Source organism: Zeugodacus cucurbitae, chromosome 6, assembly GCF_028554725.1.
Source record: "Zeugodacus cucurbitae isolate PBARC_wt_2022May chromosome 6, idZeuCucr1.2, whole genome shotgun sequence".
Classification (NCBI taxonomy): domain Eukaryota; kingdom Metazoa; phylum Arthropoda; class Insecta; order Diptera; family Tephritidae; genus Zeugodacus; species Zeugodacus cucurbitae.
The window spans coordinates 26699571-26717249 of NC_071671.1; the positions used below are offsets into that span (position 1 = coordinate 26699571).

The 17679-nt window shown below is 32.3% G+C and overlaps 1 protein-coding gene across 5 annotated transcripts in view; it reads right to left on the reverse strand.

The window, feature by feature from the left end:
• Positions 1-4282: 4282 nt before the first annotated feature.
• LOC105214022 (protein king tubby) overlaps positions 4283-17679 on the reverse strand; it is a 119030-nt gene continuing 105633 nt past the window's right edge. For all 5 annotated transcript variants that reach the window (XM_011187181.3, XM_054232972.1, XM_054232970.1 and 2 more), the window contains 5 exons: positions 8457-8802; positions 7810-8361; positions 7559-7749; positions 6871-7008; positions 4283-6799 (listed from right to left, as the gene is read on the reverse strand). In XM_011187181.3, coding sequence (XP_011185483.2) covers positions 6530-6799; positions 6871-7008; positions 7559-7749; positions 7810-8361; positions 8457-8802 — 1497 coding nt within the window. In that variant the 3' untranslated portion in view covers positions 4283-6529. The remainder of the gene's footprint in view (positions 6800-6870; positions 7009-7558; positions 7750-7809; positions 8362-8456; positions 8803-17679) is intronic.

Sequence of the window (17679 nt, forward strand, 5' to 3'; positions counted from 1 at the left end):
TGAACGAAAATTTTTTGTAAAAATGTATTAAAAAAAGTTTAAATAAAATACATATATTTATAAATACAGAAAAATTTTTTTTTGAATAAAACTGATAAGAAATACCATTTTTTAAAGAATTTTTTTTTTTTTAATTATTGAAAAACATATTTTTTTAAACTATTGGAAAACATATTTTTTTAAAAAAATTAAAATTAGTAAATTTATTAAAAAATTGTATACCTTTTTTAAACAATTTTCTTAAACAATTTGTTAAAAATTTTTTAAATTTTTTTTTTTAAAATGTGTCAATATTTTTTTGTTACTAAATTACTATTTTTAAATTATATTATTTGTTAAGAAATAATAAGGATATCAATTTTTTTCTTAATTATAGAAAACAATTTTTTTTTAATTTTTTTTAAATAAGCTATTAATCATTTTATTATTCTTTTATTTTTTAAATATTTTATTTTTTTTTGTAACTAAAATTCTAGAAATTTAATTATTGTGTCTTATAATAATTTAATTTTTTATAATTTCTAGTTAAATAGAAATAATAAAAATATATAATAAAAAAATTTCAATATTTTTTGTATTACCAAAAGTTGTATAAAAATTTAATAAAAAATGACATAAATTTTTCATGAAAAAAATAAAATAATAAATTTTGTAAATTGTCAGACTTCCAAGGAATGAGCGATATATTTGTACTAAACTCGGGTAAATATACACATTTTTATATATGTATATACTATATAACTAGCATTAAATGCATTTGAATGCTATTTAGTCAATTGTAAGGCAAATATATTAGCTATTTAAGCAAAACTGTAGAAAATACGTATTTGCTAGGGCAATTAAAGTAACTCTTGGAATCTCCAATGAAAAGGCGTTTGATAAAAATTAAAAAAAAATTGGATTCTGTTAACAAAAAAATGAAGAAAATTTATAAAAATAAATAATATTTAATCAAATACTAAACAAAAGTGCGTAATAAAAAATTACACAATTGCATTCTGTTAACAAAAAATGAAGAAAAATTTATAAAAATAAATAATAATTAAAGAAATACTGAACAAAAGTGAGTAATAAAAAATTACACAATTGTATTCTGTTAACAAAAAATTAAGAAAAATTATAATTAAAAAGAATAGAAATAAATAAACGTAATTATAAAAAATAAAAAAAAAAATACTTTTACATAAAAAATAATAAAACTAAATGTAAAACTAATAATAACAAAAACAATAAAATAAAAAAATTTTGTTAAAAAAGCAACAGATTAATATGATTATTAACAATATGAAATTTCAAAAAAAAATGAATAAATAAACGAAAAATTTCATAAAATAATGAACATGAATAATTACAAAAATATATATAAAAAAAAAACATATAACAAATATGTAAAAAATGAAAAAAAAAAAATTATTTAAAAAAATAATTTAAAAAAATATATATAAAAAAATTAAAAAAAAAAAAAAATATTACAAAAAAATAAAAAATGTTAAAAAAAATTAAAAAAAATTAAAAAAAATTGTAAATTTTTAACAAATAAAAAATAAATTAAATGAAAAATTTTCATAAATAAAAAAAGAAAACATAGAAAAAGTTTGTAATTTGCATGTAAACATGGAAATCCCCAATTTTTTTCAAATTCATTTTAGTGAATATTTTCTGCTTCACTAATCTCTCGAGTAAAACTTTAGCGTTTAATTTTCTTTTGCAGTATTTTATATACAACATTCAGGGTTGTTGTGGAATCTGGCAGTTGTCGGAATCAGAATTCAAACCGACAAAAAATTCTGGTTCGTGTCATGAATTCTGATATTATTGGTTTGATGTTCGAATCAGAAATTCTATTGGTTTTAGGTGTCATGGAAACCAATTTTATCGGTTTAACTATCAGAAAAAAACCAAGAGCTTCAGGGCTGACAGATTTGAGACATTTTGTTAATTTTTTGAAAAAAATATAATTATTATTAAAAAATAAGATAAGAACGCTAAATGACGTAATTATTGAATTCAACGGAAAAAAATAAAATATTCTAAGAATTTTACAAAATAAGTAATTCAGATTAGATCATGGAAATATCTAACTTTTTATATAAAAGTTAAACAATATACAGTGGAACTTCCATAACTCGAAGATCTCCATTACTTGAACTTTTAAATTGGCAATAGCGTTTAAAAATCAAATTTCATACAAATTTCCTTCCATAACTCGAATTTCTATAACTCGAACTCTTGAAGTGGCATTGAAAGGCAATTTCATACAAATTCCCTCGAAGTTTTTTTGTGGATTATAATGATTCGAGTTAGAGAAGTTCTACTGTATATATACACTTAAATATGTACATTTTTACATAAAAATAATTACTATTTTTGACTTCCTTTGAGCATAAAGCGAATTACTGTGATTTCTTAAAATTTTCATTTTTTCGCGCTACTTCCATTGCCAAATAAACTAAAAGCTGATATAATTTCTCATTTTAGTTATATTTTTTGGGTTTAATGAATATTTTAAACTAATTATATGATTACAATTCCAAAAACATGTCTTGTTAATTTTTCCCCATGAATAAATAGCAAAACAGCTGATTCGAATATTGGTTTGCTTATGTTCGAAAAGACGAAAATCCAATCAGATTCTGTGACACCAATGAAAATCAGAATTGGTTTGCCATTCTGACATTCAGCAAATCTGTCTTGGATTCCACAACACCCCTGATTATTTATTTCTGACAATTTATTGCTTAGGAACTCGAAATTTCAATTTGTAGACATGAAATAATTTTCTTTACTCTAATTTAACCTTTTCTTAATTGTTAAGTTTACATTTTTAAACACTAAAATATATATTTAAGTCTATACCATTGTAAATTTGCACACTGAAAAACGAAACTAACGGATAATACGATATTAACCTGAAGAGAAATGTGAAAGAATAAGCAACCTTAGCAACTACACATAAGCAAACTTAGATAAGAGAGTACATAATGTAATCTATGTAAAACGTAGTTATTTGTATGTGCGTATATTAAGTATAAATAAATATATATATAGATCTAAGTAAATGTGTAACACACTTAAAGGTAACAATAATGCAATTAAGTATCTGCTGCACCTACATACACTCACTGAGTCACTCACATATAATAGAAAATAACATACTTACTATATACCTAACAATACTTATGAAAGTCATATGTCATTATAAGCAAAATCGAAACGAAAAAAGAAAATAAAAGTATTAAAATATTCACTTGTAATTTTACATACATACATGCATACATATATACCATATGATATTTTACAATTACATAGCTAAATAAGTAATTTCGAATAAAAATGAAATAAATAAGCACTATTAAAATAAATTATTTTGTAATTTTTCAAGTAATTAGAATTGTTGAAAACAATTTGGCGGTCATCAAAATCATTGTGGTGAGTATACAGCATGATTAAACAAAAGACTTAAGGCACGAACTCATAATGCTGTGAACGCACTTTTCGTTGTTTGCAGGCGTTCTTTTTGTTTATTGAGTTGTAAAATAAATCTTTACTGTGAGATTTATTAATTATATATTTTTTTAATTATTTATATATTTTTAGAATTATTATTGAATTTTATTATTAATTTTTAATTAAAACTTCTCTTATTTAAATAACAAAAACATATAATTTTCTTTGTTTCTTACAAGTAGTCTTTATTGCTTTCTTTTGTTTTTTTATACATTCTTTATACATATATAATTATTTATATAAATATGTAAGTAGCGTTTTCTGTTTTTCTGCTTATACATTTTCATCTAAAATAAATCTATATTTTATGGTTTTTGTGTAGAAATATATTTATAAATATGCGCTGCTTCTTCTCTGTACAACAAAATTCAAATTAATTTTATTGCAAATATTTCGACATATTTCTATGCACTCTATGTAGTATAAATAATGGTGGAAATAAGAACAGGAAAAATGTACAACAGTTAAGTATAATTTTCAGTTCAAATGTAATAAATAAAATTGTTTATAATTTCAGTTTTTTATAAATTCAATTTTTTTTTAAGAAAATTATAGAAAATTTGTTATATGAATGTTGTTTAGGAAACCTTTCATTATATATAGTAGTATGCGAGAATAATACAACGAATGCAATATTAAAAGGGCTGGTATGAATAATTGAAGGTAAATTATTCACCACTTAGCAGATAGAGAGTCCTTTATGTGATTTTTAAAACTAAGCTTCACGCTGTAGTGATGCGACAATAGTTTCAGAGAGATATAGCGGGATAGTGAACAATTTATGTGTAGAGAAATGCTTTCGAAAATAAGTTTTTCGATAACTTAAACTTCATTTATTAATTTATTATAAATAAACTAAACACTTTTTTCATGATTTTTTTTTTAAATAACTCTCTTGTATTTACATATTTATATATAACAGTTCATTTTGTTTTAAAATAAAACAATTATTTTTATGTTTTTGAACACTTTTTGTAGAACCACTTTTGTATAATTTTTTCGCCTATAGACAACATTTCGCATGAAAGGGTTAATGATGATTATGAACACAGTAACTCAGTATGTTAAAGACAGTTGTGATTTTACAGCGAAAATATACTCAGGTCCGTCAGTCTCCTTCTATATGCAATTTCTCAACTCGGTGTTTGACCCTTCTCACTCATCAAACATTTTACTTATGAAAGCAGCAATAAAATTATGAAATTGAATTTCAGCGAAGATCATATGTGGAAAAACATTATACCTTTTTGTGGTATAAATGAAACGAAGTTTTATACCAGTGGCTTTTTCGAATCATCACTTTACAAATTTTGGAGAATAGAAAGCGGTTTATACAACAGAGCTTAGCGCATAATTTAGCGAATATGAATAGAATTATAAAATCTTTAGTAGTTGTTCTTTTTTTAATACAAATAGCTGTATAAGAATGTATATCTCTATCGAATCATATAAATTAACATTTATTTTTTTATAAATATACAATAAATTACTAAACTAAACTATTACATTTATATATTAATTATTAATCATTTTTAGTGCTACAAAATGTGCTCGCAAATAAAAGTGCTAATTTCCTGACTAGAAATAAATATTAGACCGGCATAATAAAATATCAACACTGTATACCATATGAAAATTGGTCTAAATTTGTGTTGTGCTTAAATTAATTATACCAAATGAAAGGGGTTGGTATTTAAAAAAGTGTAGTAAAAATATTTCTTTGACGTAGTCATTTGAAAAATTAGTCGGACCGTACAGTTTAACGCAGAGTAAGTTTCGTTGAGAACTTAGTAATTGCTATCCTACCTTAAAAGATGTTCTGATGCCTGATTATTGTCCAAGGTATAAACATAAAAAACTGAAGCAAGAAACTATTTTTTATACGATTATATTATATCAAAAAGGTAAGCTGAGTAAGTTGAAATTTGGAATAAGTTAGGTTATGTCAGGTCGACTTGATTGAAAAGCAGGTTTCTTGTGATACCATTAAGCAAGTTAGTGTACAAATCCTTAAAAAAACTGATTTTGTGTTGCGACCTAAACGTCTTCCTTAAGTCTGTAATCTTTTTGAACCAAACGGAATACCACTTTTGGTAAACTAAATAAGCTGAACCTACACTTACTGAAGCCCGACGAAAGGGTGAGTAATACGAAACTATGGACGTAAAAATCTATAAAGCTACCGAAAGAGCACATCATAAATTGCTGCTGCTTAACTTTTGAGAAAACTGAATTGTTGAGCTTCAAGTTCTCAAAAAGTCAATAACGGTTATCATAAGCTTTAAGATTGTAAATAGTAACCTTTGGAAAGAAATAAACTCGAATATTTTAACTTTCGAAAGACTGATAAAAATTTAATCTAGCTTGACGAAAATCGCAAAAAATGAGAAGTTTTACGTTTATATGATTACAGATCTAGGAGATCAGGTTTTATTTTATCATATGAAGAAATAAGAGGACAGCTTTCTCTTAGCCTTAGCTTAATATAGACATCTTTGAAGAAATTAGTGATGTGTGATATTTGAAAGGGAAGCAATTATTGATGATTTCCGGGATGGATTGAATGATGGTTTGAAACTAAATTTCGTGATTTTTTTTTTAAATTTTGATTGGACAGTTATCAAGACAATTTTTAATACATTTCTGATGCTTTAAGAATTTACTATATGCCACCTATAAATATCTGTGTGTGTAAATGTATTTCAATTATTTTACACTTCTAACAAATTTCTTGTACTCTTAATTGCTTTGTAAAAAAAGAAATATTAGTGTTAATCAAGTCGGTGCATGTACATATCCACATAAAGGTAGATATACTCTTCTAGCGCCCTGTGAACGCTCACAACTAGGCAACCGTTTGTTATCAACATATTCAACATGCACTTTTTTGATTATGACCGTACTCTTTTGTGCTAATTTTGATTTTACAATTACATTTACATTAAATACTATTGTTTTTGCTAAATTTGAGCATAACTTCTTCTACAACTTCCTTGCGCGCTCATTTGAACACCTCTGTCTTCTACTCGCATGCGATTTTGCCATCAAAACTGCTCAACGCAATGGCGAACGCTTGCAGCGCACACAACGGATAGCGGTAGTCCATGGTGAATACATCTTCGGAGGTGCGTCCGAATTGCATGACTATGTAGTCGGGGTCCGAGTCGTGTACGAGTTGGAAATTCTTAACCGATGCCTGTGTGACACGCCCATGGAAATTGAGTACATACGATTGAGTCTCATCATTCCACACGGGCGTCTTATTGTGCAGCTCAACAATTGTGTCCATGTTCTGTGGGGTGGAAAAGTAAATAAAACACGTAAGTATAGTTTAAAAACATACAGTGAGTATAAATCACTAACCTTAACTTTCCATAAATCAAGTATGCCCTGTTGCTTGGGATCGGCCGAGCTGATTTTTACGCGTTGATCTTCTTCCGTCATGCCGGGCAGTATTACTGTCATATTGCGTGGACCTTTGAAGCCGAGGATATTGGTGTCCTGAAAATATATCATGGGTTTTAAAAAATCATGTGAAATTTAGTGTGGTTTCCTCAGAATATCGGTCCGAACTAAGATTTCTAGGAGTTTTGACATTCTGCAATTTATTGTGCTACTATTTCTTAATTTGATTAAATCTAAAGGTCTGAAAATACTTGATGCTTACTTGCTCCACGACGTCTTTCATTAGTCTGAATATCTGTTTGGTCTGAAGTGAACCCTGTTATTGATAAACCATACAAGTTGAACATAAATTTACCGAAGCCGCCTAAATAGAGTGACTTTATCATTCGTGGAATCGTTGGAGCGAGTCCCAAAATACCCAGAGCTCAAAATACAATATCGAGACTACCGGAGGAACTTACCATAAATAGTACCTCTCTAACTAAATATTTAGCAGAGTTTCTGTTATCTAAGTTCTCTAAATAATGTATCATGAGATCGTTTAAGAATACAATTGTAAGGATTCGTCGATGCCTCTTCTTTTTTAAGTTAAATGTTTAGCTTAAACCCTCATTCTTATTATAGAAGCCCTACAAAAACTACTTACATAGATGATCACCGCCAAATCGGATCGTGGATTTTCCGTGCTATCCTTGCTGCCATTATCGAACACAGTAAAGGAGGTGCCGAGCACATTCGAACGCAATTTGCCACAAAAACCCTCGGCCTGGCGCGATAAGTCCGTAGGATCGCAGCTGATAATATAATTAGAGGTTTTGCTCTTCTTACGCTTGCGACCTGCATAAAGAAAATTAAAAATATTTCGTTCAAAGTAGTTACATTCTTTACCCCACTTACCGCCCAAAAGAAATATTTTCTTGCCATAATCACGCTCCAAATGCAAATAGTATATCGGAAAGAGGCCACGATCCATGCCTTTGCGATCGCGCGTTATGCGACACTTGAAGAGCACACCCTGCGACGCGGGCTGCATGACGAACTGTTCGATGTTGCCGACGAGATCACCTTCCGGTTCGCCACTGGCGTCCGCGGCCGACGACGACGTAGTTTGCTGTGCACTGTTCGCATAGTTGGCAGTGTTATTAGCCGAACCGGTGCCGGCCGAATGTGCCGAAGTGCTGCGTGCACCGGCTACGGAATTGGTGGTCGTATTCGTTTGTGATGCAATGCTGTGATTCAATGGCATGACGGGGGCCGCTTCCTCGATATTACGATTCACATAATCATCTTCGTCCAATGTGCTGCTATCTTGATCGTGACTGTATGAGCGTTGTTGTTGTAACTGTTGTTGCTGGCGTTGCTTCTGCCGTTGGCCATTATTGGACATATGATTGACGGGACTGCTTTCTTCATCTTCGAGTTCGTGTGAGGAAATCTCTTCGATTAAATCTGCGTAGGCGCAACGGTAGGGGAGTTGAGAAGCATAATAAAGTTACTTTGGAGAGTATACAATAGCAACAACACAAAGTGTATCTTTTACTTACCATCCTGATTGATGATGTGTCCTGTCATCTGTGCCGTCCGCGGTCGCATATTATTCGTAAAGCTGACGCCATGCGAACGCCCATTCGGCGTGCCCGCATTGCTGCTTGAGTTCGCGGTGGTCACATTCGTATTCGTAGTTGTGATGACGGTGGTGTTACTTAATAATTGATCAGGATTGTGTGGCGAGCTGATGAATTGCATTGGACCATCGTAGGCGTGCAGCTCACGGCCAGTGGCCGTTGTTGTGCGCAGTCCTGACATGGGACGGGTTATTTGTAAGTCGCTCGCCTGCACCATGCCGGGCGAGGCGCGCTTCTGTCGTATATAAGCTTCCATTAGCAGGCGCTGTGAGGCAGTAAGCAAGAGAGTTTATTATTATTATGTATGCGAAAGACAAAAGTTAAAGAAATATTGTCAAAATGATAGCCACTGGGACTCGTATGCATGCGTAATGTGTCTTCCGCAGTGTGAGCTCTGGTATATCGATATGCATATTTTAATTTTTGGTTCTTCTATCAATTCTCCTCTTCATTTTGTTCTTTCTTTGCCATCAAAGTTAAATATGTTTTTTCCTCTGAGGAGATTTATTCAGTCAAAATCTTGTGTCAATTATTAAAAGAATATTGATTACTGCTCTTTTGCGAACTGATGGGCTAATTAAAGACTCAGTGTACGCCTAAGGTGAGTTTGAATTCTACAAATTCCTCACCTTGACATTATTTAGTTGACAACTCGATAAGTTAGCTTATTAATTAAACAAGTAAGGAAAGGCTAAGGCTTTTATACTCTCGCAATTTATTGAAGAAAATTTATTGTTATTTACATAACACACAAATTTACCTATAAATTCGGCATAAAGAATAACGAAAATCGTCCTATATAGTGTATGAGGGCTGAGCTAATTCCTGAACCGATTTCATTCATTTTCACCAGCAGGAGATGTTATTATCCGATTTTAATAATTTTTGGAACAGAATCACACTATTAGAAGAAAACAATTTCCTCTGAATTACATTAAATTCTCAGAGAGATTTATCCATATTTTCGGTTAAAATTTAACCTTAGGCGCGGAGTTCAACATGTTCGATAACAGGGGCCTTGAAAAGTTATTGTCCGTTTTCGAAAATTTTTTCTCAATTGAAGCCAGAGATGATAAGCACAATTTGTGTAAAGTTTTATTCCGCTATCTTAATTGGTTCCTTATGTTTACATTATAAAGTGAAGGAATCAGATGGAATTCACAATTGAGTTATATAGGAAGTTGTCGTGGTTATGAACCGATTTCATCCATTTTTCACATGTGGCATCAGGGTGCCAAGAAGGTATTATGTACCGAATTTCATTGAAATCTGCCGAGTAGTTCCTGAGATATGGTTTTTGACCCATAAGTGGGCGATGCCACGCCCATTTTTCATTTTGTAAAAAAATCTGAGTGCTGCTTCCTTCTGCTATTTCTTTTGTAAAATTTGGTGTTTCTGACGTTTCTCTTTAGTGAGTTAACCCACTTTTAGTCATTTTCAACCTAACCTTTGTAAGGGAGGTGGGCGTGGATATCATCCGATTTCTTTCATTTTTGGACTGTATAAGGAATCGGCTAAAAAAAATGACTGCAGAAAGTTTGGTTAATATTGCTCTATTAGTTTGCCAGTTATATACAAAAAACCTATTTGAGGGCGGGGTCACGCCCACTTTTCCAAATTACATTAGAATGTGCCCCTCCCTAATACGATCCTATATTCCAAATTTTATTTTCATAACTTTATTTATGGCTTAGTTATGACACTTTATATGTTTTTGGTTTTCGCCATTTTGTGGGCGTGCCAATGGTCCGTCTCGTCTCGTCATCCTGATCATTTTGATCATTTTGATATACATATATAACCCTATATCTAACTCGTTTAGTTTTAGGACTTACAAACAACCATTATGTGGACAAAACTATAATACTCTCTTAGCAACTTTTGTTTCGGGAGTATAAAAATGTGAAAATGAGAAGAAAGTCTTTATAATTATTTTCTTATCTTCATTTATTTACCTCATCTTAATTGCCTCGGTTACTTCAAAGACAATACTGCTGATAATTGCATAGTATGTACGATCTTTTGGACGGTGAAATAATCGAAAGTTGGGTTGGGGTCTTAAGTATTTAATATCACTATTGCTTATGCTAATAAGAATTACTAATCTCTCTGTTTAGGGTATTCAACCCTCTTTATTTATTAAAATCTTTAAAATCGTGAATATTATATTATAACATAATCACTCACTTGTTTTAGAATCTTCTAACTTCTAAGACATTTTCAATTCAAAAGACTTTTTTTAAAGCTGTATCTTGAAAATCACAGTAAGCTAAAGGCGTGGATTGTGTGCTCACTGAAGCTATAAATAAAAAGAATCTGTTTCGAAACAATGTGTATGACCAAAATGAGCGAATTCTTAAGGTTCCAGACTTAATTTAACTATCCTTATAGGCGATGTTCTTCGAGTTTCAATCTCTGACTATTAATTAAGGTCTCAGACCCCTTAAATATCACTAAACTCTTCCAGCTTCGATTTTTAAATATCAATTAAGAACTTCATCGACGGTTTTTGACATTTTAAGAGTTCTCACAGGAACAGCTGGACGTATTTTTAAGAAATTACATAGCATGAGCCTGGAAGTTTAGGAGTTTTTTTGGAGCTCTGTTTAGATTCTAAATACATTTTTTTTCTACATGTAGATAAGTTCCACATCGGTTGTGAACTTGTTTCTGCCTAAAAAAATATTATTTGTTCTCTCTAATCTCTTTCAAATGGCCGAAATTTGGTAAATCGAAGTCAAATGATTTTACGCGCTTTATGGACAACTTTGGGGTTGCCACTGAAAAGATTTTAGATAACAAGAACTAATATTAATACTTGTAAAACTAAGATTTTTTCTCAACTATGTGATATTTCTTTCAGTGTATGAGAATGAGTATGCACTTTATGAGTGCCTATAGCAATTGAACGATTTTGCTGATTACACATGAAATACAACTCATCGCGAATTTCAAATTTGGGGGGAAAAACAAGTGGCCATCCATCCATACACATGTATGTACATATGCAATTCGGTCAAATGCGCTGCAGGTGCAACACAACAAAACAATTAGCGAATGAACCAAAGAATTTGCAATGTAATGTGAATTGAAACGGAATCACAGAAAAATGAATGAAAATTTTAAATAAAAAGTGGTTAAAGACAGATTTTTATACTCTCGCAACAAAAGTTGCTAAGAGAGTATTATAGTTTTGTTCGCATAACGGTTGTTTGTAAGTCAAAAAACTAAACGAGTTAGATATAGGGTTATATATATCAAAATGATCAGGGTGACGAGGCGAGTCAAAATCCCAATGTCTGTCTGTCCGTCCGTCCGTCCGCCCGTGCAACGGATAACTTGAGTAAAAATTGAGATATCTTGATGAAACTTGGAACACACGTTCCTTGAGACCGTGAGAGGGTTGCTTTCGAAATGGGCAAAATCGGACCACTGCCACGCCCACAAAATGGCGAAAATCGAAAACAATAAAGTGTCATAACTAAGCCATAAATAAAGTTATAAAAGTAAAAATTGGAATAGAGGGTCGCACTAGGAAGGGGCATATTTGGATGTAATTTTTTTGGGAAAGTGGGCGTGGCCCCGCCCCCAAATCGGTTATTTGTATATAACTCGCAAACCAATAAAGCTATATAAACCAAACTTTCTGCAGTCAGTTCTCTTACGTACCCCACCACACACCATGAAAATAGTTGAAATCGGATAATAACCACGCTCACCTCCCATACAAAGGTTAGGTTGAAACTTACTAAAAGTGAGTTAACTCAGTAACGAAAAACGCCAGAAACACTAAATTTCACATAAGAAATGGCAGATAGAAGCTGCACTCAGATCTTTTTACAAAATGGAAAATGGGCGTAGCATCGCCCACTTATAGGTCAAAAACTATATCTCAGGAACTGCTCGACCGATTTCAATGAAACTTGGTTTGTAATAGTTTTCTTACATCCCGATGATATGTTGTGAAAATAGGACAAATCGCTTCACAACCACGCCTACTTCCTATATACCAGAACTTTGAAGACGATCTGAATTGTTTACTTAACAATATATAAAGAAAGCACTAGTGTAGATATCGATGCAGAACTTTGCACAAATACTACCTTTTAGTGTGGAAGCCCCATTCTAAAAATCGCCGAAATCGGACCATAGGTTTTCAAGGCCCCATGTATCGAACATGAGGACCTCGGTGCTTCTAACCTAATATTAGGGTTTCCAACTTTCAATGGACTTTATACAATATATATGATGAATATGTGAGTCAAATTGTGTATTATATAATATAAATAAATAAATTGCGAGAGTATAAAATGTTCGGTTACACCCGAACTTAGCCATTCCTTACTTGTTTTATTTAATTTAAAAAAAATAAATGTGATTTTGTTGTTGCACCAGCAATTCGTTTCGCATAACGGTGCATTTGTTGACAGCTTTAATTGAATTGTGCGCGAATTTCAAGTTCAATGAGGGGAGTTAGCACTCAAACATACGTACTATGTATATAAGGCTATGTTTGTTTTGTTGCTTTTTTATTTGCATGATTTTGTGTCACAAATACTTTGAATATATATTAAATATGTATGTTTGTATGTTTGAGTATATGCCAATGCATTTCCCTCACTCTATTTGGTACTCATTGGCATTTTCGCCCATCGCTGTCTTTTTTTTTATTGTTTTTGTTGTTTTTTTTTGTGTCAGTCAGTTACATCGTGCGATAAATTACAATCGATGTCAATGTAATTAATTTTTATTGTTTCGTACATGATTTCTTCATTTGCGTATTTCGGGTGCGCTATGCTTGCGCTCAGGGACCCAGGGGCATACACATACAGTGATACTTACGTGCTTATTGCATTTGTTCATTGTTTACCAATACATAAGCATATGCGGAACTAAAGGATATGCAACTATAAATTTTTCTCTTTCATTCGAAAGAAAATGAGCAAAGTAATTTAAAACGGAAGCTCAGTGGTTCACCGATAGGCATTTCCTTCGGCATAGGTTCATTCATTTGTTCACCTGCTCTAGACGTTAGTACACCGAATCAGAAAAAGTATTAGTTCCCTTAGAAGAAAAATATATTATTAGTTTCCTGATCCTTAAAATCCGTGGTATATCACAGCCTTCGAAAAGATTATATATACTAAATAACATGTGTTTATTTTGAAATATAGATATAATCATATAAAATCCTGTTTAAATATTTTTAAGACTTTCAGAAATGAGTGAGGTTAGGTTAGACCGAAAATATTATATCAATTGGCGCCGAATTGCGAGGAAAAAGAAAGAATGGTGTTCTAATCGATTCGGCTAAAATCAAATAACGGTTCCTACGCCAATTACATACATACATACTTTTGTCTCGGGGAGAGAGTACTTCACTTTTTAATTTTTTAGTGGTGTGAAATACCCTTTCAAGTATATCCTTTTGAGCCCTGAGTCCCATTCATCTGAAATGAATATAACTGAATTGCATTTTCATGGTTCCGACACTATCTATAATTCACTGGTTCTTTTAAAAAACATAACTTTCGTTTATGTGGGTATTTAAACTATTAATTAATCAAGCTCTCCATAAGCTATATAAGTTCAGCGCTTTTGAGAAGAGTAGAGTACCTTGAAATATACAAATGAACTTCCTTAACTCGATCCCCATAATCCATTAAGAAAACTTCGAGCTAGAGAGACTTCCGAGTTACGGAAGGTAATGGAGAACTTTAAGTTATAGAAGATCGAGTTATGTTGAAAACAGTATTTCGGTTTTTGCTCTGTATTTAATACATTATAAAAAGTGTTACAGTGGTCGGATTTAGTTCAAATATGCGCTGTTTCGTTCGAGGATCTAATTCCATCTAGACGGCATCTTCATAATACCTCCCTCGTAGTAGCCCCCCTCCTTATTTGCGAAGAACTCGGACAGACACTTTTCACAAGCCTCCTTTGAGTTCAATTTTACACCACCAAGGGCGTTCGCCATGGACAGGAACAGGTGGTAATCACTTGGCGCTATGTCCGGGCTATATGGTGGATATGTGTCCCATCCGAGATAACGTAACTTCTGACGAGTCATCAACGAAGTGTGTGGTCTGGTGTTATCCTGGTGGAACACTACACCCTTCCTGTTGGCCAATTCTGGACGCTTCTGGTCGATCGCCTACTTCAAACGGTCCAGTTGTCGCAGTATATTGTAGAATTAAGCGCCTGGACATATGGGAGCAACTCATAGTAGATGATTCCCTTCCAATCCCACTAAACACACAGCAAAACATTCCTGGACGTCAATTCCGCCTTGGCCACTGTTTGGGACGATTCACCGCCCTTCGACACAGGTCTTTCAACGTCTGGCTTATCCATGGTGTCGTTTTCACCCGATCTGAATCGTTGAAACCATTCCTCCGCAGTTCGAAGTGATAGATTGCCATCCTCCTAAACACCATTAATCTTACGGAACGTTTCTCTAGCGGATTTGCCTTTAACAAAGGAATACTTTAAAATAGCGTGAATTTCGGCGTTAGTGAAATCCATGTTTACACATCTATAACTGTTGCTAACACGTCTATCCAAACTAATCATGCAAAGCGTCGTTTTGTAGGTTATGTCAAGACCTTCCAAAGATGTATAGTATTGCCAGATACGAGCTCTCTAGCGTTTTATACATAACGTATACGAATATCTCTCAAGGTATAAAGAGTAATTAATTAACAATGTGTTGGAACCAAGTTGGAACTTTTCTTGTATGGCTTTATTAATAGAGAGCGATCGGAATTTGAATAATATTAAACTTATTCTTATAATCGAAACTGTTTCTTTTCATTTTGCATAACCTTTCTGCTTTGCAAAAACACATACATATGCCATCCAATTTCATGGACTTAACAATCTAAATCGATTAAGATTAGAGCTAATATTCGGTTATAAAAATAAGAAAATATTAGTCAACACCAAAAATAAGTATTTAAAATGAGCGAATAGCGCTGAGAACGTAATGGAGTATACTGACTGCTTAGCAATGAGTCAAAAGTTCTTAACCTAAGCAAATATCTTAAAATGTGAAAATTCTCAAATATTGGACTCGGTACTTATTTCTAACCTCACAAATGTTACGATACGCTATTCTGAGCTGATTTAATACTTTCGGGTTTCTTTATTTGTAGAACAATCTCATGGCGGATTTCATCAATAGTAGCAAAAGCTGGGCCCCAATAACTTTCAAGGTATAAATATGTGTTATTTTCGCTATTGTTGTTGCCATTATTATCATATATGTAATATGTAATCCTATATATGTATATATAAATACATATATAGATTGCATGGCAATTATTATTCACAATAAAGTACAACAAATGCGACACGTGACGTGCTGTACTGAGCAGCAACTGCTGATAAGACTGAAATGTAAACAAATACGAGTAGTTATCGAGAGCACTGTAATCGACAACGAATTCGCCGACACAGCAACAAATGAAAGAAAACAATACAAATTACAGCAAAAAAAACTATTTAGAGCAAATAAAGTAATTAATTCACGGTTATCAACAATGATTTATAGACATATGTGTAAGTATGTATGTATAATGGCGTTGAAATTTTTAAAAATAACTGTTTATATTATTGCAGACTGCACCCTCAAACCTTTGTTCTACATCAATCAATACAGCATATCGCTGTCTGCGCACGTTCTTCTCAGGCCCGCACAGGTGCAAGCTTCACAAATTTATCTGCACAAAAGCGGAAATTGTGGGTAGTTTTGGGCGAATCATCGAGCAAAGCGACTTGTTGCTAAATGCCAAAATCAACCGCAACCGTGTGTACCCCTACTCGTGTGTACCGCTATAAATATACACGAGCAATCAGCACCGTTAAACACGAGCAGTGTGCGCACTGAAACGTGCAAAGAATGGCTGACTCGCCGTTAGCGTTATCGCTTATTATTGTTTTTGTTGTACAAAAACACACGTGATCATCATAATTGCCATACAAATTGAATGATTATTTGAATTATTTCATTGGATAGCTGTTTATTGAGGTTTATGAACTCATAAATCTTTAATTAGGTAGCTAGCGGGGTTGAGTAGTGCGGAGGTAGATTAGTGAGGGCTCATTGTTGTGCATAATAGTTTCGTATAATCATAGATACCGTAATTTGCGCGTTTACATAATTAATTTGCATAAAATTACGTTGGTTGTATCTTACTGATGTTTTGAAATGAAATTGCTATGATAGTTATTAACGGTACACAGATTTGAATGAGAATGAGAATATGAAGGGTACGAATTTTGGGGTGAGACCATGTACCTCTCATGAATGTTCGCTTTCAGTGGAAAAATTACTAAACCAGTGTTGCATTGTATTCTAGGATACTTACCCAATAATTTATTATGTTGGAGACAAAAATTTTGCAGTTGCGCTGCGACAAATTATGGTCAGTTGTCCCAAATATGGAATTAGATAAGAATATTTCCAATAACGAAGCTATTTGAGTTAAAGTTTTTAATTCATAGTAGAATGAGAGCTTCGAAAACCATTATTTGCTTTAAAAACCGTCATTGAATACCAGAGAGGTTGTGATGACACATTATTTGGAGATCTCGGTCGCTACTAAAATAAATTCTGAGCAGATAGTGTTCTGGAAATCGGGTTAACCTCTCCTTCATAAAAATATTAGGGGGTTCCTTGACGATAAGCTGGAATATAGAGTTCGGGAACCTTGAAACACTTTTATAAAATCATTAGGAATCATGATAAAAGGCTCATTGGTGAAATAGTTGGAGAGCTTGATCTTTACGAAAATCCCCTGCTATGAAGACCGGATTTTGTGAATCAAAATATGACAAGAGACTAATTCAAACAGATCGAAGAAAAGTTTAACTCATCATCTAACAACCATGGTATGAGAAAGTAATGCATCTCCAAATATGGGTAGTTCAAATGATATATGAGTCTAAAAATTTACAAAGATCTCAACCGATATTAGGGACACTCATTCGAATTTTTAAAACGATTACTTACTTTTCTACTTGGCGACCAGATTTTCGCGATGCAAGGCAATCGATATCGAAAGCTAAATCTGCTCATTGCAAAATATTTTTAATTTTTTTTTAACGGTAAAAAGCTTCTCTCTTTTGATCCATTAGTAGT